Source organism: Theobroma umbraticum, unplaced genomic scaffold, assembly GCF_002168275.2.
Source record: "Theobroma umbraticum cultivar Fairchild unplaced genomic scaffold, ASM216827v3 scaffold_95.0, whole genome shotgun sequence".
Classification (NCBI taxonomy): domain Eukaryota; kingdom Viridiplantae; phylum Streptophyta; class Magnoliopsida; order Malvales; family Malvaceae; genus Theobroma; species Theobroma umbraticum.
Genome location: NW_018397257.1, coordinates 7174190 through 7196897, shown reverse-complemented (window position 1 = coordinate 7196897; position 22708 = coordinate 7174190). Strand labels below are relative to the sequence as shown.

General features: G+C 34.2%; 2 protein-coding genes across 5 annotated transcripts in view; both read right to left on the bottom strand.

The window, feature by feature from the left end:
• Positions 1 to 7439: 7439 nt before the first annotated feature.
• UBP8 (ubiquitin-specific protease 8) lies at positions 7440 to 17741 on the bottom strand. Of its 2 annotated transcripts, none has more exons than XM_021423387.2 (13): positions 17343 to 17741; positions 16650 to 16901; positions 15331 to 15472; positions 14611 to 14670; positions 14436 to 14531; positions 12974 to 13324; positions 12707 to 12847; positions 12421 to 12591; positions 11601 to 11858; positions 11350 to 11498; positions 9764 to 10321; positions 8865 to 9138; positions 7440 to 8001 (listed from the first exon to the last, which is right to left on the bottom strand). In XM_021423387.2, the coding sequence occupies exons 1-13, from the start codon at positions 17453 to 17455 to the stop codon at positions 7888 to 7890; spliced, it is 2679 nt and encodes an 892-aa protein (XP_021279062.1). In that variant the 5' UTR covers positions 17456 to 17741; the 3' UTR covers positions 7440 to 7887. The 2 variants fall into 2 exon arrangements, with proteins under 2 accessions (XP_021279062.1, XP_089639055.1); XM_089782929.1 differs by having other exon boundaries at positions 16650 to 16891.
• Positions 17742 to 19698: 1957 nt separating this feature from the next.
• LOC110412972 (ubiquitin carboxyl-terminal hydrolase) overlaps positions 19699 to 22708 on the bottom strand; it is a 4178-nt gene continuing 1168 nt past the window's right edge. For 2 of the 3 annotated variants that reach the window (XM_021423644.2, XM_021423645.1), the window contains exons 2-4: positions 22545 to 22708; positions 20955 to 21199; positions 19699 to 20366 (exon numbers count right to left, since the gene is read on the bottom strand). The exon at positions 22545 to 22708 is cut by the window's right edge. In XM_021423644.2, the coding sequence (XP_021279319.1) occupies positions 19992 to 20366; positions 20955 to 21199; positions 22545 to 22708 (784 nt within the window). In that variant the 3' untranslated portion in view covers positions 19699 to 19991. The remainder of the gene's footprint in view (positions 20367 to 20954; positions 21200 to 22544) is intronic. The other variant, XM_089782876.1, reaches the window with a different exon arrangement.

Genomic DNA, 22708 nt, shown 5'->3' with positions numbered 1-22708 from the left:
TATATATAATCTATGTATAATTACTAAAACAATTGAGGTTTTGATGAAGTTTCCTAACTAGATAGGAAGGCTCTCTTGAAAAACCTCACCGTGTGTTGCCTTTTGTCTCCTCTTCTTTTAAGAAGTTTCTTTCTTTTCTAGTGATTGCATTTATATATGTTTAATTCTGATTATATTTTCAAGTAAACAACGTTAATTCCCAGGGAATAATGTGCAATTTCTTTTGGTAACAATTATCGCAAAGTCTTAATTTCTATACCTTGTCTCCCTTTCCTTCAAATTCTTCAGAGTGGTCAGCCGCCTTTGTCCACTGTACTAGCTAGAGAGGACCACTTAATGACATCTCATTGATTTAGTGCTCTGCACGAAGGACCATGAGCTCACCCCATTTCAAGCTGTGGTTAGGCTCCTGTTTGAGAAATAAGGATGTTAGGTTAGCAAATAGCAATAGCATGGACGGGGGTGACAGAATGATATGCACTTGTTTGGCATGTGTTCACCTGCCATGTTCAGAGCTCAAATCAAATCGTTAAAAATAAAATTTAAGATGACCAAAAATAATTGTAGTTTATATAATATTTTGTTTCTTTCGCCGAATTTGATGGCTCCAAAATCATTCAGAAAGATTTACAGCGATACACGACACAAACACACACACACACACTACACCTTGGGATACACAAAAACAACTTTTGCAATGCTTCCGGTTGGCCAAATAAACCATACAAATATTCTTCAAGGGACTACTGTCTGCAGATATATGCATGCTTGCTCTTCCTCCATTTCTTTCACTAAAAGACTTATGATCAGCTTCAGCAGCCTTTGAATTAAAACCCCTTGAGTGTTCTTTCGAGTGCAAGCTTCAAATTCGGTACAAATTTTTAATTTTTGTTAATATATGAAAAATGTTTTTACTCACATACATACACGCACACGTTCGTGTAAATACAGTAACCTCGTCTCTCCTTAACGAATAAGTAATTATATTAGGCTTGAGTCTTATTGGATAATCATTTCGTTGCCACTGGTGGTGTAAACATATCTTGTCTTTGCTTGAGCCGAATTTTAGATTCTATTATCCCAAAGAAAAAAGGGACAAAATACCATCCAAATATTTGCATCATATGAGTCTATTGCTTGTGCCAAATTAGCCCTTTGACCAAATAGAAATGGAACAGTGAGAAAGGTATGTAGCCTATAGCTTTCAAAGTGAAGATGAGGAATTGTTACCAGCCAACCAACGTAAGCAGTGATAAAAACCCTAGACGTTACGTCAACAACGCTATTAGTGGGCGTTACGATTGGTGCTGATTTATTTGAACGTCAATCGCTCTCTCATTAGAAAAAGAAAGAGGACAATACCCTAATAATCAACTTAATCGATGCTTAACTGAGCCATTAATGTTTTATAATCTTTTCACTTTCATACTCTACTTGTAACTTGTATCTCTCTCTCTCTCTCTCTCTCAACCAAACTCTTTGCACTTTCTCCCTTTGTTTTTAACAAGCAGAGCCCATATCAAGCAGTAAAAACCTTAGATGTTTGTGTCACGCTGAGGTGATGAAAACCCTAGCATCAACCAATAAAAACAAACTGTGATAATAGAAAACAAACCACCATTGGCAATACTTGATTCCCCTGAAGAAAAAGGTTTTAAGGAAAAAGAGAAAAAGCAAGCTTGAAAAGTGGGGTCCCTTTGTATGGTGCAATCCCCACTTGAGCACGGTACACTTTACTTGATGCCCCCCAGATGGCCAAATCGAGCCATGATACAGTGGGACTGCGAATTCATCAAACGTGCATGGCATGTGTCCATATATATATATATATATATATATATATATATGACATAGCATGACTTCTCTGCGCTTGTACAGAAATTTGTAGTTTGCCCAGAAGAAAAATAAAAAAGAAAAAAGAAAGGCCTGGAGAAAGAGAATGGTTAAGAGGGGTTAATCGGGTGTAAGTGACACCGGGGTTTGTCTGTTGGGATATGAGCTAATAGTACAGAATCTGTAATGTCAAATCATGTAATTGGTATTTTGGAGTATATGTTGGTTTTTCTTTCTTTTATATAATACTACAATTATTACTTTATGAGCTCTTTTTATGTAAAAAAAAAGTCTGGATTGGACTGTCATGTCACATATAATGAGAGCTAATATATAGGCCAGCTATGATCTGTTTCTCTCTCTCTCTGGGGGTTGGATTAGAAACAGGAAAGAGCTGCCTTCTCTGCAGAAACAACAGAAGGAGGCAGCGCAGCAACAGCAGAGAGAGAGAGGTGGTCAGTCAATAGTGACATAGCCTTTTCTCGTTGCCAACATCAATGCTGGGAGAACCTTTAGATTTCCCACTTCATGCGCTCTTGATTTCTGATATGATAAACCCTCCCCCCCAACCCCCTGCCTTTTTAACCCCACACTTTACTCTCCCTGCGGTCCCTCTCTGTCTTCCTCGCACTATCACCATTCCCCCTTCACCATGCAGCTCATTCCCTCTCTGGTCCGACTCTTTCTTTTTCTCTCTGGTCAATATCTCGATAATTATTACCTATTCTTTCTAATTTCTTAATTAAAAAAAATGGGCTATAGTAATTGGTACCACCATTTTAACGGGCACCTATTGTTTGCTCCTTGGACACAGCCCATTCATGGGAAAAAATTTCATACCATTTCACTTACATCATTTTTTTACTTTCTTTTCAAAATAACACTATTCAGCTAAAACTAATAATGAATTAAAAGTATTTTATATTCAATCTTTAGAAAAATGATTCACTTTATGAGATAGAACAAAATTATTTTTTATTGTATAACTCAAAATTATATATGCTTAAAAAGATATGCAAACTTATTATCAATATTTTACTTATATAAATTATTGCCTTTTCTTGTTAATAAAATGATCATAAATTAGGAAAGTATCTTCTTCGACAATTGGAAACATTAATTTAAGCTTAAGATTTTATCTTTAAAACGCTATAAATAATAAAACTATGATTCTCTGAGTTCAATGCATCCGTAAGCTATACAATTCAAGCAAGAGTAGGCACTCTCCTATTTGATCTTTATCGATCCTAGAAGGATATGAGATTATATTCCATTTTCAAGTTTTAATTTGATATAATATCTATAATTAAGATTTTATTTGATTAATTTATTAGCATCTTTAAATGATTTTTCTTTTGTATTATGAACTATTTACTTACACAATGAAGAATAATAATATTCGTCTCGTAAATCTCAATCAACGTGTCTTAGAATTCAAATCCAAGACCTCCTAAATAAATGCTAAGTTCTAATCCTTGGGTGCCATTAATTAAAATATTTTCAAAATTAACTGGAAAAATGAAAGAAAAATACGTATATACATTCGATCGATAGTTGTCTACACATGAAGCTTCCATCTTGAAGTGTCGGATTGAATCTGATTTGTTTTTTGAGGTTTTTACTTATCTGGTGAACACTGCTTTGGACCACTTGGAAGCTCCAATGTGTTGTACTTGTTTGACAGATATGCATGTCTGTTAGAACAAATATCTTGGTATTACAATATAGCTGGAATGATTGGGATAGCTTATCAACCTAGGTTTTTTAATATTGATAATGACTAATTAACATATGAATTACAGTTCATGAATAAATCAATTATACTAAACAATATAAGAATATATAAGATCAAATAGAAAGAGTAATAGGGCCTGCTCTAATTAAACAACTTAATTACTCTCTTTTTTTCCTTTACAAAAAAAAACCCTTTGCATAAAATGCTTCATTGTAATCATCACTAGCTAGCTTTGTATTACTTGGTTTTACTTGTGGAATTTGAGAAACACAGACATACAATCTCGTTGGACAGCACTTGTCACAGGGGACCTTCTAAAGAGGTGTATATGATCTTTTTGCCTAATTAAGAAAGCAAAGGGAAAAGAGAAAAAAAAAAACATAGTTTAAATCATAAATCCCTTCACTGTTACCATTGTGGCTTATAAGTTCTGGTTTGCTGTTAAGGTTGATGTTTATCATGTCGGCATAGAAGGAAAGGAAACTTGATTTTGTATAGGGTTTTAGGGTTTGGAGGCGTTGCTTTGGTTTTGTACGCAACGCTCACAATAATTGTACAAAGACTTACGTTTTACCGGATTAATTAATGTCATCAGAAATCTTTTGTAACTTTCGTAAAAAGATTTTAAGCGACACGATGATTATGATTTTTAATAAAATATCTCAAGCCTTTTTTAAGAAAAGAAATCCTAAATACCCACTTCTCCAAAAGGAAAAATATGTTTGTCATTAATATTTCTTCAATGTCGTAAATTTGATTATGTAACCCGCATTAATCGACCCTTTAAAAAAATGTATTAATCCAAAGTTTGATTGAATATAAAAATCAATCTTGCAAACAAGTCTCCAAACAAACAAGTCGGGATGGGTTAGGTTTTGTTTTGTCTCAATTTTGAGGCTAATAAGACCCCTGAAATTGGGCTTTGTGACATGCATGTGTGTATGTATGTATGATTGTCTTTTACTGATATATCAGGTTTGAGATGAAAGCAAGAGTGAGATATTTAATCAAATTTAAACTCAAGCTAGTGTTGTTTAAGCCATAATACTCATAAGTGGGCACGAAAGAGATGCTAAATCCAACAACTTCCATTTTACCATTAAGAGAAAATCTCATATTCTCATCGGTAATCTTTCAAAAAAAAAAAATTCTCATCGGTAACATTTAAAATATAAATAATATTGATAATATGTATATATATATATATATATATATATATATATATTTCTAAATATGTGACATATTTTTGGCTGAGACAGACTCGATAATACTCTATTGGGGCATGAAAGAGATGTCACAATGGTGTAGTCTTTATAATGCTTTCTTCAATTATATCAATTGAAAATTGCTTTTCCAGTTCAAGATGGAAGAAAATAAAAGAAAAAGAAAAGAGAAATTATTTCGTATGGTGGCTGCTTGTTCATCTTATTATTGCGAAAGCGATGCCAAAATCCAAAACCAAATGTCACCAACTTAATTAAATGATGAGTCCTTGGATTTTGTTTCGATCTGATCTAAGTTTCCCACATGACAATGTTAAAATTGGACCACTCCAAGCTACCTGCTATTTATGTAACATAGATAGACTCGTCACGATATGAAAACAACAACTCTAACTCATAATAATTAAGGGTACCATTCATTTTCTTTATATCATACATCCATTGCTTTTTAAAATTATTTTGAATAGCAATAACTAAGTTTTTGGGATTTAAAAATAATAACTCATTTAATTCTTAGAATTAAAAAGGATTAGGTCATCAACTAAGTAAGAAGCTAATAAACATTATTTCTTCCAAAGAATGTCTAATAATATATAGTGGTGCAAGTGGAGACTATTCTTTTACAATTCTATTTATTTTTCTTTTTCTGCATAAAAGAAAAGAGATTTAAAAATTATTGTGGTCCTAAGGCTAGTCCGGGGTCAGTGTCCAAAACAATAAATAATGCTTCGGTGTACAATCGCACTTGTATAAATTGTCTACCACATATTCTGCCCTTAATTTGTAGCCTTCACTTTCATTTCTTTTCACCACCTTGCTTCTCACGCAAAGCCCTCCAATACATACATACATACATACATACATACATACGCACATACATCTTACATAATGAAAGCTTAGTTGATTTATTCCGAGATAAGGCTTCCAAGAAATTCTTGTTACTTGATAGCTTATCAAGATAGTCATAACATTGATTCATCATCGTAAATCATTCTATTTTACGATCACGTTATGTTAAAAAAACAATTTGATTTAAAAATTTGAATTTAAATATAAAATTTAATTAGTATATGATATCCTGATTCATATCAAAATTACAGACTACTATTATATATTTTATATTGAAATTTAATAATATCAATTGATATTTGATTTTTTTTTTCTGTTAAAGAAGATAGATATCATCTATCTATTCTGACTAGATAGAGTGAAGAGTTGTCTATCATTTTGGAAGCAAACAATTTTTCACAGAATAAGTTGAAGGACTTTTTTGGTCCTCATATAATTATATGAAATTGACTGATGATTTGGATTTGCCTATATATGATAATTAATGGAAATGAGAAGCAATGCTTGTATTTCTTTTCTTCTGGAGTCCCCTGAATCAATCATTCTTAGTAATGTGATGCCTATACTATCAGATCATCATTGTTCCATGCATACAAATTTACCAACCTTAGCATATCCATGAAAAGTGTTTGCATAGTGATTTCCTAACAAACTGAAATTGAGTTATCAAGAGGAGCAAATCAATCAAAGCAAAAGAAAGAATTGCCTGCCTTTCTGATTTCTTGAGTTTCAGGAAAATGCTTGTCAGTTTGAGACCATGATATCTTTGGCTTTCTTCCAGAACTTAAAAGAAAATACAGCACACAGAAATCTGAGCCATTCCCTAGCAATTGAAACTTGTATTTACTACAATGACAGTTCACTTGATTCAATCAATGAGTATCCAATGTCCAAAGGGGTTAAAGAAAAGAAAACAAGAATTAGTAGCTAGCTAGTTTGACATTAAAGAATCAATTCTCAGTGAAACCAGTCCAAGCACATGCAATTCTTTTATCCATGGTGTCACGTAACATGGGTTTTTGGCGGGATTCCAAAACATGTAACATGGGTTTGCAAAGTGAGCACAATTCTCAACACTGGGAAAACCCAAGCATTCCTCAACAGGACAACCTTCACATGATTAAGTAGTACATTTTTCTTTAAATTGAATTTAACCTTCTTTTCCACGTTTCAAATGTCTCATATTGAAGTTGTTTCTCTTTTGGATCCTCACATACAAGATCATACCGCAAACTTTCAAGTCCAATCTTTTGTTTTTTTTGTCTAATTTTGTTTTCTCTTTAACGCTAATAAATAAACTGACAGTACCAAATGCAATAATTATAAGCATGTAGAGATTAAAGGTTGGAATTTTTCAATGAAAAACTCAATTGTGCTCGAGAAATGAGAACCACAGGCAACTGACCAGAATGTGATCCAAGGGAAAGTGGTCCTGGAGTTAACTGGGCTCAGGGTACAATGGTACTACAATTATCAAGAGAGTCAAGTCACATCTTACACAAAAAGGGTAAAAGGAGAAAAGTGGTCCACCATTACTAATGAAACTCAAGTGAGAACATAGACACCTCCCATCTTACCCTCATACATATATATATATAAATCTCCCGTCATTTAACCTTTTTTTAACCTGAGAATTTACTTGATTCTCTTCAAATGACATCAAATCTCCAGTCATCCCCTAAGTAAATCCTGAATTTAAGTATGAATGCAGACATGCAGCAGTAACTTGGGTTCTACACTCACATTCTTTAAGAGAAAGTAATGGCAACAATTTATGAAACATTGCATAGATAATGGCATGTTGAAAATGGTAACTCGTGAATTAGCTATCAATGAATTAATTCAGTGTTCAATCATCAGTTGTACAATAACATTAAACAAAAATTACACCTTTACAGGGGTTAAAAGCAACAACCTTTAGTAAAAATTTTCAATATGTCAAAAAAGAAAAAGCTAGACACTTCCTTTCACAAATGGATATAAGTATATATAAAAAAAAATCCCCTTCAGTCTCTCTCACCTCTTGAATTGTTACTATGTTACAGCCATCACTGGCATCTACTCTAAGTTTTAATCTCCCTTCCTCTGTAATGCTAGACACTATCGACTTAGACTAAACAATGCCAAAGATGAAAGAATGCTACTCTTCTGAGATTGGTAATTGTAAGGCAGCAAAATTTGTGATATATTCACCAACAAATAATACCTAGCTTAGAATGGTTTTGGCAAGTGATGACCCAGATGTTTTTATTCTACAACTCTTCTGTAGAAGAGAAGATAAGCAGCAGATGTCTTTATCTTCTCCACGCCGATGGGATAAACATGGCTATCATCGAACTCGTACCACCGACCACCACCATGCTACATCAGAGAAACAAAAATTAGAGTATTCCAGCAGTACCAACACACAATCAAGTACACATGCAATTATTTTTCACAAAATCTTGGAATTAAAAGGGGGAAAATTTTATATTTAATGCTAAACAAAATAATCAGTTGCCTTCCAAAAAAAAAACAATAATCAGTATCCCTTGTAATCTATTGGCACTTATACATGTATATCCTCTTCTGAAATGAGCCTGCATTATGAGACCCAATCCAAAAAGGATTTTGGAGACCCCTTTTGAGGGGTCGGGAGAGGGTTTGGTACTTGAGAAGTGTGGAAAAGAGCATTTTGAAGTTGAAAGTAGCTGACTACTTCAGAAGGATTTGCAACAAAGTCCTCCAACATGTGCAGAACACAGAGGTAAATAACAAGGTTTAAATTAGCTAGCTCAAATGCTAAAATTTGTTTAATCATCCAACTAGAAACTTGCATACTCTCAGGTCATACAGTCACTACTGAGAAGGTTCTATGCCTGTGGTCTAGATACTGATCCTTGCATTCTTTCAAAAGGTTCATGTACCCTGTCCAATGTTCCAACAATGGGACTGATCACCACGGATGTCAATTCACTGAGACAGGTTTGATGTTTACAGCAACATATGGATGTATGAGTTTGTTTGTGTGTGTTGTTCTTTCCACTTGAGCAAACCTACAGCATAAAATACCACATGCACCACATGCTACATAGACGTAAAGGTAATATGCTATCCTTTTACTCTTGTTAGCTCAATCATGATAAATATGAAATAAGATTTTCTTTAATAAAAAATCACTAAAAGGCTCCCCATATGATATATTTTATGGAAAATATAAATAAGATTTTTAGGTCTTCACTTACATGGACAAATGCAATATAATGACCACCTCCCATGCTTCCATAGTGATTGCTGACAGCATAAAGCATGTAACGATTAGATAACTCGCCATTCCTATAAGCAATATAATTTGACAAATCAAGATCATCAATGGGGAAGTCAACAAATGTCTCCAGCTTGTTTTTCAAGTATCGACTATATGAGAATCTTTTTAAATGAATAACCAGAATCTCTGGCAGTCTCCAAAGATCCAACTTTTTACTGGCTTGACGGTGCTCTTTGCAGCCTGGACAGTACCTAAAATTACATAGATTAAGACCAGGCATTAGAAAGACAATGTCAAGAAGCAACATATCCACAAGAAAAGTTGATGGTTGATGAGGAGGGCTATTGATGGAGATTATTAGCCAATTTTTCTTATATACATGCATACATTCATATATAAAATAGGCCAATATTACAAGTACTCATATAAACAACTTATTAGAGGATGTATGGAGGGATTTTAATGGCAATTCCGTAAAGAAATACAGGGACTTAGAGCCAAAGCATCAGAAGTTAGCAGGCCTGAGAAATGTCAAATTGGCTTTAAAAAACATAAGAACATAGAGTATGAGCAGATATTATTCAATCTAAAATCGAAAGAAGCTCTTAATGAATAGTAAATTAATGGATAAGCTATTAGTTAATAAAAAGGGCAATGCAGCTTCCAATAGTAAAGACCTGCATGCAAGGTTTTCTATCAGAAGGCAAAGCAGAAACAAGTAAACATTGCAAAGGTTAAAAATAATCAGCAAAACAGAATTCAACTTACTGGCTGATAGACATTAATCCTCCCAAATGAGTAACACAAAAATTCTAGCTATTTAAGATGCAAATATTTCCTATGCAAAGTTAAAAGGGCAAAAATGTAGACACTGACCACATGTCTTCTGGTCCAAGGGGCTCCTCCATCAAGAATGCTTGAAGACACTTATACAAAGAAACAGATTCCTGAGGTCTCTTTGTGAAAAAGCAAGACTTAAAAATCTGCGGTAAAGAGCTAAGCAGCCGTGTATCATACTCTTTAACATATTTTTCTGGCCAGGAAGCTAGCACATGTAACCTCCCGGACACTCCTGCAGCAGGTACTGTTTCACCCATAATTATCTGGGATTCCTTGACTATTCCTTTTTCATCTGTTAAGTAAAACTGTAATTCACACTCCGAGGGTGAGACAACCCCATTTGCATCAGGGTGCTTTTCAAACCCATTTGAAACAGGAGATGATCCATGCTCTTTCTGAGAAATGTCTTCAACTGCAGTGCTCTCAGAGGTATCACAATTATCTAAGACTTCTTCAGCCTGTATCTGAAATGGATTTAGTAATTTCAGATACAGACCATGGATGTCAGATCCATTGACAACATTAGAAAGCCTTGCCACAAGAGGAATTCCAAATGTCTTCCAACTTGAGGTCAGTTTCCCATGGATGTACTGCCTGAAAGTATAAAATATCATAAAGTTTAGGTTATAAGAGATACCAACCAAAACTAACTGATATTCTCAAAACAAACTCAAAGTATTCATTGTGCAGATGTAGGTGGTAGACTTTTTTAAGTCAAAAGAAAACAAGCAGTAGGATTTTAAGTAAATTTATCTTGCCAATCATAGTGGATCATCAACAAGTAGAGAAAAAAAAAGTAACAAGAAGTAGAAATAGGAAAAAAGGTACAACCCACATGAGTGTTTTATGTCTTTTGGAGGTAACAGACCAAACAACTAGATTGCCTTTAACACTCAACATATTAAATTTTTTTAATAATCAAGTGAATCTACCATCTCTTTTTCCCAACTGATGTTGAGAGGTAAACTAGAATTGACAAAAAAAACCTATCATCATTTCCTAATATTAAGATCAAGTATGAATGGTGTTCAACCTTAGTTGTGATACCTATAGGACCCATAAAGCCATCCCAAAAAGTGTTCCCTTATGAAGCAAGCAGCAAGGTTTAGCTTACATGGAAAAAATCATATTCTATCAAATCTACAACAAAAGATTGGTAAATGACTTTGCAAAGCTGTCAAACTTGATAACACAATAAGGAGATGCGACAAAATCCCAAATGATCAAGCAAAGGTGCAATTATGGGATAACTTGACAGGCATCTATTTTGCCTCAAACATCTGCCTACATAAATATAAAAAATGTATCAGTCACAGCAAAATTTGGTAGTCACATGTAATCCAAATTACTTAATTTTCAATTTAAACAAACTCAGAACATATTTTTTAACAAGAAGTACAACAGGACATACACCATGCACGCACCTAAGCATTTGACTCATTGGTGGGTATATAATCTCCCTGCTTAAAGAGCAGGGTTCAGATCCCCCTTCCCCTAAGTCCCAAAAAAAAAAAAGACATACACCATGCACACATGAAAATAAAATGTAAATCATGAAGAAGAAAGTGGGAGGGATGCTGAGAGCTGAAAACATTGTCAAGCTAGGAATTAAACAAACTTACTCCTCCATCTGCTGATGCATAAATACAACTGAAGGAGCTTTGACCATATCTTTGTTTAACCGATAAGCAACCAGTCTGTCATCATCTCGAATCAACGATAAAGAATCAGCAGGCTCTTCGAGAAAACGTATAATCCGGTTGTTATATATCTGCACATAAATTAATAGTTACAGGCTTAGATAAATATGTATAAGCATAACAACAACATTACAATCAAAATAGATTCAGATGTTGTAAACAATGCAATAAACCTCTGACACCAGAAGGGTCTCATTGGCACCCAAAGAACATGCAACACTTAGAGCGTGGATAAGGTCTTCAAATCTCCCACTCTTTGGGACAGTAATCGTAAATGGAGATGGTTGAGCAGTTCCATCAGTACTGATGACAGTTACAGTCATTGTTCGCAATGTTGTTGATGGTAGAGGTAGTGACAGGTACATGAATGGATCAAATGTTATAGAGACCTTTTTGCATTCTGGACAAACTAATGTTGATTTAAATTGACCCTGCAATGAAATATAATCATGACAAGAATTATGTGGAATAATGAACTATTCAACAAATACAAGCAAAAACCACCTACTTTTATACTGAAACATAAAGTGTTATTTAAAATAGTATACACATTAAATCCAGCTTGCCTGAGGTATTTCACAACATTCTGGATTCTGGAATCAGTCTTATTTTTTATTCCATAAACTAAACTAAATCAACCATGCAATAATAGAACAATCGATTCAGCTCCAAGCCAAAATTATATCATTCTACAAGAACAACATAAAAACAAATGTACATACTTAATTTTCCAAGATGTATGCTATCATGATCTCCCTATTAAACCCCCCCCCTCTTTCCTCTAATAAGAGAAGAAATTTGATGCTATCTACTACTTGTAGATATCAAGTTGTTTTATGCCATTTCCAACTTATAATCTTGCAATTTTTTTTTTCTCAGAATCAACACCTTTAGGAGTTCAAGAGAATGAAAGTTAAATAACTAACTAGTCAAATAAAATTTTCACCATGAGTACTCAGAACCAAAAAGAACAAGAGGAAAAATAGGAATTACCTGGCACACATCAACAATGATAGAATCATTACGAGCCAGGTGGTTTTGCCAATATTCATCAGCTACTTCTTCATCTTGTCGACCCTCACCATCCTTCACTTCAACATAAGGCTTGCTTTTCACACGATTTAGATCCTCATGAAGTCCATCCAACAAAAAAGCAAGAAGCTCCTAAGATAAAACACACATGAAATTAATAAACAAAAACATGGAATATGTATCACATTAAAATCACCCACCTGAGGAAAAAAAATCAACTATTGAGAGAAAGAGAAAGTTCACTGACTTGAGAATCATGCTGATTGAAGCCACTAAACTGCGGAGCAAAACGTGCAAGCTTTGCCTTAAATGTTCTTGGTGCCACAGGAGTTGCTCCAGGGGCCCATAACTTCCTCAATAGATCCCCGAAAGCTGAAGCAATCTCACCCTGAAAAAAGTGCATACTTTAAAGGATGCATACAACTAAGAACAGTTCGGACTTCTCACTATACTAGAAAATTTACTAAATATAATGAAACATGAAAGCAGAGGGATTAAAAGAAATAGAATATACATTCATGCCCAAAGGATTGTCATGATTTATTTCTCTACAATAATCTCCAAGAAAATAGTCAATCATCTTTGGTGTATGAGCCAAGCACTGAATGGCACTGTTCATGAAACAAGTGTTTCCAAGATTTTGTAATCCAGTCAATCCCAAAGAACCAGCTTCTCCAGATCTTCCACAGAATGTCGAAGCATTAGTACCAAATGAAGTGGAATTTGCAGTGCCAGTGCAACCGTTTATCATGACTGAAGCACCAGAAGAGCCATTTGCAGGATGCTGTCCTGAGATTTCATCTTTTTTCCCTTCTCTACATTTCATGGAATCTGACAACCCATAGACTTGCAACTCCAGGAGAATCTACAGATAAACAGAAGTAACAAAACATTACTGGCATGCATCAAAATTACAACTAATGATTTTTAAGACAAGTGATTTATATGATATTCCAATTAAGACCAACAAGAAAGCAGCTAGAGAGCAGTATATTAACATGAAGGGGAAAAATCATTTGCCCCTTGCTTTGAGATCGATTCACACTTTTGCCATTCAGTGGTCCAAAATCACAGTTGACATCATCTTAACATTCATTCTCTTATCCTACCAAATACACAAATGCTTTCATGGGATGAAAAAATGACTCACAGTAAAAGGACTTCAGGTATATAAAAATTCCCCTTATGAGGTTACATATATTGATTTAGAATGCCACAGAAATCTACCTTTTTGGGGCTCAAAATTTAATGTGAAATAATTTCTAGAAATTTTAGCATAATTAAGTAATCAAATAAATAATCATGTCAATCAAAGAAAAAATAATAGTATATGGTAGGAATAATTGATATACAACAAGTGGCCCAAATTGTACCATTAAGAAAAAATTGATCAAATGGGAAAAGGAAACAGAACATTGGGAAGCTAGAATATCTCTTATAAGCATAAAGAAACATTAAACTCTCCTAAAGGAAAGTCATATGTCAAGATCTTGTCTCAAAATTAAAAATAATCTCATGTAGTTCTAATCTTCTGAATAAAGGATTCTTACAATATTCCTTTTAGAATATGCCCCATATGATGGAAACCAGGCGGTTTAGCTGAACATTGGAGGGTAAATCATATGATGGAAGGCAATATTTGTGAATTGGTTCTATTAGTACTAATCAGTAGAAATTATATGGGAAGTATATTTCCTAAAAATATTATACTGAAGAGTAATTATAGGTAAAACATGAGGATGGAAGTGTTTTTAGTCAAAGATTCTAAATACTTGAATGGTTATTTTAGGCAAGTACAGGCAATTTCTAAAAAGTTGAACTTCTTATATAGAAGCAAGACATGCACACAAGCACAATAGTAAAGGAAGTGGTTTGTAATTACAAACCTACGTGTGAGGAAGATTGCACAGCATCCAACAAATAAATCAATAAAAAAAATATCTCATTTTAAAAAATAAATAAAATCCACCTCTTACCTCCTGATCTGACTGGCGTTGACAATCTTTGAGAAATCTATTTCTGTCATTCACAAAATACAGAGTTGTCTGCCCAGAAAAGTCCCAAATGCGTAACTGTGCAATCAAGAAACTTAGATGGCCATCCATTGCAACAGAAAAAAAAAAAATCCTCCCTAATGATTTGACAAATTACCTGCTCAGAATCTACGCTAAAGATTTTGCAGGCTCTTCTAAAAAGTTCCACTGCATTGTCCTGTAAAGAGTGACACGTAATGTAAGAACATAAGCAAGGGGATCCAATAATATGGAGGAGGCTTAATGATTCAGAAATGTACAAGCTTGAGAAATCAAACTGAATACAAAATTAATGAGAAATGAATCTTGTGATTACAACAGAGAAAACTACAAACTAAGCATGATTATAGTATTGCATTAATGGTAAGAACATCTGAAATCCCAAGATGCAAGCAAAATCTTATGAATCAATAAATTATATGCATACAGAGTTGATTCATCTGTCAATCATGAAGTTTCATACTGTGTCATTTCAAAATACGACACATGCACTCAAATCAGGAATCACTTAGTCCAGTTAATTAAAAGATTATTAAAATAGGACTGGTTCAATGGAACTAATTATTTTGAAACTATACCTTTATAACAAACATGAAACAAATATGCCAAGCCCCTTTCCAGAGTGAAAATTGAACATACACCTTTTGTTTATGCCATGATGCTCTATTTCCCTTTTAAAATTAACAGATTGATCATTTGCAAATTTAATATAAATATTAAAAACATGTCAGAATGTGAGAGTGTCTAGGCTCTATACAGTATAAAAACTATCACTAGCCTAGTGTGATACATCTTCACAGACCAAAAGTAGAATAATTGGCTACTTAAATGAACTTACCTTTTTACTAATTTTGACTCCCAACGAATTTGTTTCCCGTGGAACAGAAAGCCTTAGCTGCAAGGGATAGACATCTGCCATGTCATCTTCAGCAGCTGAAAAGCTTTTGCCACCTTTTGCTGCAACTTTTGCATCACTATGCCTGCATGGAACAGCACAAAGTAGAAGATGTGAGATACTAAGAAGCTCTTCTTAGTTTCTAAGACCACATAGAATTGATTTATCAAACACTAGAACAGATTTCCAGGAATCACATTTTAGTAAATCAAACAAACTTTGGTTTTCATTCTAAAATTCATACAATTAAGTGGCAACTACCAGATGTATAAAAAGCAAGTGAATATCAAAGAAGAAGCCATGCAAATATCCCTGAACCCAAAGGAACCAAAAAAGAAAAATAAAAAAAACAGAAGGAAATGATGCATAAAAGCTGATTACAAATTGTCAATATCTTCTGATCACTAAGTAAAGATTTTCAGAATGAAATTGACTTCACATTTAATGTGGATAGATTAATCAGATCACTCTTTCTAAAGGAGCTCTTGCTCTTCTAATACTGACAAGTATAATTTGATCTAGATCATGTAGTAACCTTAGAATCTAAAAGATTGAGAATGTGTGCTAAAAGTTTCCAGCAGAAAATAATTGCAGTCTTGTCATAAAAATTTCAGTATATCGGTAGGCCCCCTAATTCAGTTGGATTATAGATGATATAAAATTTCCTAAAGCAGATCTTAAGCTAAATTCATTTTAAAAGGTCATGGCACCACATAGTTCACACAAAGAAGGAACTGTAGTGAAATATGTCAGGGTGTTCTGCAAGAATTTCAAAGCAGGATAATCTCACATGTCAAGAATTGTTGGCCTAGTTTTACATTAACTTAATCTGCTGTTGTTTGAAGGAGCAATGGAGGCGTCACAACCATATCAGATAGGAACCAGATAGTTCAAATAACATAGAAAATATAATTACACAGATATTAAGATATTTCAAAAGGTAAAGACTTGGACCAAAACCTTTAGTATAGTAAAACCATATCATTTTCCCCCCCATGACTTCTCTAATCCAAACAATCGGAGAAAACTCAAACTTTACTTTAATTCACTCGTCTCATGCAAATTCCATTCTTTCCTCTTCTCTCCTATCAATCCAATTAATATCCATTGCCTGAAGACTCAATCACAATTCAACCCCATTGGGAAATCAAAAAGAATTCAACCAACAGTGGATAGTAGAACTGCCTATTTAAACTATTTAACATCAAAAGGCAAACAGTGTCTGATCAGAGTATGCTAAAAACCAATCTTCAAAACACTACCATTTAAGAGCCTGCAACCACATTTCTCCAGGAACCAAAGCATAGTCCCGTCCCGAAACACCAACCTCACCATTTTCACCATTGTGCAAAGAATCCTCCTCCTTCCTTAGATTGAAAGCAAGATCCGAGTTGAATATGTTGTTGATTAACTTCATGGGACCCGCATACGACGTGCCTGGTGTTGCTGTATACAAAATCCCCCTCTTCACGTCAGATTCACCTGAAGTTGAACACTGTGCATCCTTCCACCACCTTAAAAGAAAACCAAAACGATAAAAATAAACTCTTCACCAATGTGGACATCATCAAATCACAAGAAATCAAAATTTTAGACAACAAAACACTAAAACATTTAGAAATTCGATTTCTTACTTCAAAACCCAGTTTTTAAAAAATCCAAACAATGCTACAAATTTTAACCAAAACCCAATTGAACCAAAGCTAAATAAGCATTGAAAAAAATGTTCGTTTCGGTTACTAAGAAAGTTACCCTTAAAAGAATAGCTTAAAAAATGAATATTTATTAAGATTCCAAATCACATTACGGATAGTGACTGCTCCATTCAACTCCAAACTTTTTTTTTAAAAAAAAAAGTGATTTGATAAATTTTAAAAGTTGGGTTTTTCAAGATTTGGCAAAATGTTGAATTAGAAAAGGGCAAAAAAACAAAGAACTTGGCAAAGGGAATTGACCTGAAGGGAACAAAGTAAACTCGCTGGTCGTTGTTGCGGTTGTCGTTGATGACGCTGTCTGAGTCGACTCCGCGAGTTGAATCGGAGGAATCCTCGGAAGGGAGACCCACCATTCTCGGAAGAGAAAAAACAGAGAGAGAGAGAGAGAGAAAGAGAGGGAGAAGAAAGAAAGTGAAAAAGAGAGCTTAAAAATGAAGAGAGAAAATGGCGCTCATCATTCTTGCTTTTCTCTAAAAATTTGAGAGAAGAGAGAGAGAAAAGAACGCCGGATTTGCAATAGAGAAACAAACAACTGGAGCTTTTTGTTTTCTTTTTCTCTTTTCCTTTTTTCTGGTGAAGATGATTCAAGGAGGGAAAATTAATGCAACAAAATATATTATTATATATTATTATAGGAAAATAAACAAAACAAGAGACAAATGTTGTGGGAAGAAAAGCAACGCCGGAAATAGAAAAGGTAACATGTCTTTTTATTATTATTATTTTTTAGGTATGAAAAAGGTCACAATATTTTTTTTTAATTTTTAATTTTTAACCATTAAAAGGTTTGTTTTTCATAAGAGAAATAGTTGCAACTTGCAACTTAAGCTTCATATTATTATAAAAAATTTACATTATCTTTACCGCTTAAACCAAAAAACAATTTTAAATGATTCTTACGAATATATTTTTAGTATAAAATTAAAGATAAATTAGTATAATTGAGTTCTCATTTTCTACTATAAATTTATGAAGAAAACAAAAAGATCTATTGTTTTATTTTTTTTTATAATAATATGTTGTTGATACTATGTGGTTTAGATTAATATTTTTCTATGTATCTTTTATGCTTGGTTTCATCCTCTTCTGGACTGCAAGTACCCATGTGCGGAAACCAAGGCATAAATCTCAACCCAAAAAAAAGGGTTTTTCTTTATTTTCCCATGGACTTTCCTTTTTGTGGTGAGATAGCTCTATGCACTAATTTGATTCACCTTAAAGATGTGGATATGCCACTTTCTTTTTTTGAAACAAAATATGAATAATGTTAAAAGGAACTTTGTATGAATTTTTATGTCAAATGATTGATTATTTGGATTAAGTAGATCAAAGGAAAATTAGTGGTTGACTTTTTCAACTAATTTCCCATTTTAATTCATTTTGGGTACAAGTAAAATATATGAAGATCAATATTTATGAGAACAAGAGACTGAAAAACAAATCTTCAATTTTAGTTTCTTTTCCTCCAAATGCTTTTAACTTGAAATATCACTTTGACTAAAAAAAAAAGTGCAAAATAATGAAAAAAAAAACCTTAAAATAACATCCATTCAATTACTTTTCTATGATCATGCTTCTTACTTCAATCTCTCTCTTTTTCTTTTTATTTTTCTTTTTGTTTTAAATGAATATAATAAATTTACTTGCAACAAAAATTGATGTAGTATTCCTAGGGCAGTAAAATTAGCAGCTTGAGGACTGAGCTTGATAAGGTGTTTTGTTTGCACAAATTTGGGGTATGATGTGAAAACCCCACCACCACTTCAATTACAAAGTATATGTTTGTACCTTTGTTTCCCCTTTTTGTTAATGCACCCTACTTTGGTAAAAACATTTGTGTAATCCAGTCCATGTCATGATGCTCTTCCCTTTCCTACATGTTGAATGTTTTGTAATCCCAAATTGCTTAACAGTTGGGATTTACATAATTATGCTTTTGGTTTAAAAGTTTTCAAATTGAAAGAGGAGCATGACTTGCAGTGGTTTGGTTTCTATGTTTTTACCCTTAGGTGTTAAGTTATGATTATCAATGATATGGTTTTCATCTTGAGGTGTTTAATGGAATAATTACATTTCCAAGTATACAATAATTCAGAAAACAGACAAAAACAATGGAAAAAGAAATAAGGAAAACAATGTGAGATGGAAGTGGAAGCCAAGCAAAGCGAGTGAGGAATGGCACATGGCACGTGCATCTGGAGGCATGAATCAATTATATAATCAAACTTAAGATTCAACATGAAAATTGTCTTGGCTTGATCTCTAATTTTTTGACTAACTATAGTAAACCTCGATTTTCCAAACCAAAAAGGAGGAGGAGGCCACATGTAAGCGCCAAGGTGGAGTGAGGCCAGCTTTGGTTACAGAGAAAACAAGACATGGCGAAATTTGAGGAAAAACAGAACATAAGGAAAGAGCAAATACATTTGCATTCCATTTAAAAGTGAATAAAAATGTTTTGGCATTGTGTCTAGGATCAAATACAGCTATTACAAATACAATCTTGGTCACAAAACCAAAACAGGGTTAGATCTCTCTCTCTCTCTCTCTCTCTCAAGTCACTCCTACAATATCGCTGACGAAGGGATTAGGCAACTAATTGCCAAATTGTCAGTTTTTTATTAATATGTACGCTACCGTTTAAGAATGAGAGCATAGGGACCCATAATTCTCAAACCTTTCAAAACTACAATATTAATGAAATTAAATGACAGATACGAGCTATGAAAAATAAAGACTTTTCCAGATATGGATCTTAACAAGCAAGAATCAACAAGAGGATGCAGCAAATAAAACATAAACTACAAAATAGCATGCCAAGCATTTGTGGGCTAACTATCAGAACTGTACCTGGAGGATGTAGCTAAGGAAAGTTAATCTAAGCAAAATTTAGTAATAACGTGAACCGGTATCATACACACGGCCCCCAGGGTATGAACCTCTTGGTTCAAAACCATGATCTCTGGCACCCCCAAGAAATCGAGCCCTTTCTCTGTAGGAGTCAAAATGATCAGAGTTATAGCCTCGACGTGCATCTCCAGCAGCTGCTGAACCTGCAACGCCAGTGTATGGATGAGGATTACTGATTGGCATGGCATCAGCTGGACCCATGCTGCTACGAGGATAATGGTCAATCACTGCCTGCTGATATTGTTGTTGGCGTGCAAGAGATTCCTTCCTCAGGAACTCATCTCTGCGACTAGCGTGCCGTGTTCGAAGTGCTGCTAACTGTTCCTGATACTGAGTATTGATTGTATTTATTTTCTGAAATTTAAAACAACAATATTACCACTATCCAAGTCTATAACAAGGTTGTCCAAGGGATATCAAGGAAGAGCAAAGAAGGGCATGAGAACAAAATGCAGATGCCAGTTTGCTTCATTAAATACTTATGCTTCTGTGAGAAGGCATATTTACTTTAGATAAGTTGCCTTGCCAGCTTAGATTAAGAGCAAATCCATGAAGCAAGAGCATGGTTGCAGAAGAACCCTTCTTAGATTCATCCTATTATATTGAGCCATCTTTAGACAAAGGTGGCAACTATAAATGACTAATTTGTACATAAAACCTGCTGTGCCTGAGTAACAGCAAGTACAAACCATAAAGTTTCACATTCTAATATCTGCAACTGCCCAATCAAAGGAGAAAGTACCGACTCAAAAACATCACAATGCAACATTTTATTTGGATAAAACTTTTGCTTTTAGAACTCCACTTATGTTTCCTTAGGAAAAACAGGCAAACATTTTATGAAAGAGTTTCCTTGTCGGCAGATATTGGTTTTGCAAATAGCCCAAAGATACAGAAGCAGATAATATTGAGAATATGAAGCAAAATGAGCTAAATACTAACCTCCCTATGTCTAGTATTTTCTGCATCCTCAGCATCATTCTGTTCTCTAGCAAGTTTTGTTATGTCATCAAGGAATTTCTTCTCAAGGCCTTCCAAAGTTTGTGACAAAAGATTTTGTTCATAGCCAACTTCCATATCTTCATCATGGGGTCGAGATCTGGGATCAGCATTTTGTTTTTCTAAAGATAGTTTGGGATCTGGCCTCTGGCCCTGGAAATAAGTTCTTGATCCATCAGTGCCTTGTCCTATGTCAAATTAAACAGCTCCACTAAGAACAGTGGTCCAATACAACTTTCATAAGTAAAAAAGTTATTTTCAAGCATGAAAAAAAAAAATAAGGCATCAACATGTAGAAACAAAATGAAAAAAAGTCAAGGTTATTTGTTAAGTCATAGTTAATTGTTACCATTACAATGAAGCCATCTCGCAGAAGCCCTAGTATCTAATGAAGCAAAGGCATTCAGTCCCGTGCCCAGTTTTCCACTTCTTTAAGAATATATATCTAAAGATATAGGATAAGAGTACTAGAATGACCCCAATCAATCACAGTACTCGTTCAGAAAACTAGGACTAAAAAAAAGGGTTTCAAGAAATTCTGTTATCTCCCAAACTGAAGTAGAGAACTCTCTAGCTTTATTTTCCAATATCTGTTCTCTCTCACTTAGATGCTTATTAAAAACTATATAGAAGGCTATGCTTTAGGAGGAGAACCATACAGTATAAGGAACAGAAACAAATATTAGAAGGACAGCACACTCTGAGAAGCCAGTCAATGAGTCCGAAATAGCAAATACCTACACTCCAAAAGGTCACATAACCTGGTCACAGGCTCTAAAAGCACACATTATGCATCAGGTTTCCCATTCTGTGACACTTGTACAAAATTGTCCTAGAATGTTGCAGGACAATAAAGACCCTTTTAGAAAATAGCATGCACTAAACCAGAAAGTAAATGACTGAAAGGAAAAATACAAACATTTATCTATTTAGACATGAACGTTTTAACATCTTAAGGAATAAATTACCTTTCAATTTAATAAGTATGCTCTACACCTCTTTTTCTCAAGAAGAGCATGAGGCCAATACCATAACATTTCATAATATCTATAGTTAACAGGCCATTTTGCACTCGATTACATATATCTCTACCCACCAGAAGTATGCTGCATAATTCTAAACCTATGCAAAATAAAACAACAACAAGAACAAGAGAAAGAAAAAATTGGCACCAGTTTCCAAATATAACAAGGAGTAACCTCTTAGTTTTGGAGTAAAAACAAAAGCATCAGATATTCTAGATGTATTTTAATTATTCATTGAGTTTAGAAGGCATCCTTAGCAAGATGTTCAAGCAAATAAGCCAAAAAGGTGCACATGCCATAACCCACATCCAATATTTGGTTAAACAACTGGGATGTCCTTGTTTATGAGTTACCTCAATGATGGGCTCTCCATATCTTTTATGTCTTCTTTTAACAAGATAAACAACAAACAGATAACAAGATTAACTAGCATATACAACAATAATAAAACTCCTACTCGAGACAAACACATGTACAGAGAGGAAGAGTGTCCAAAAAACAATCTTGCCTTCATTGAACACTTTCGCTGCCATTGGATTTGACACTTTTGATCCATCTCTTTCCCACCCCCACTGCCCATCTGATTTGGGAGTTCCATATGGCTGATCCCTCTCAGGAGTGAATGCTTCTAGCTGTCCTTGAAAATGACCAGACTTGTGCTCCATCCTCTGT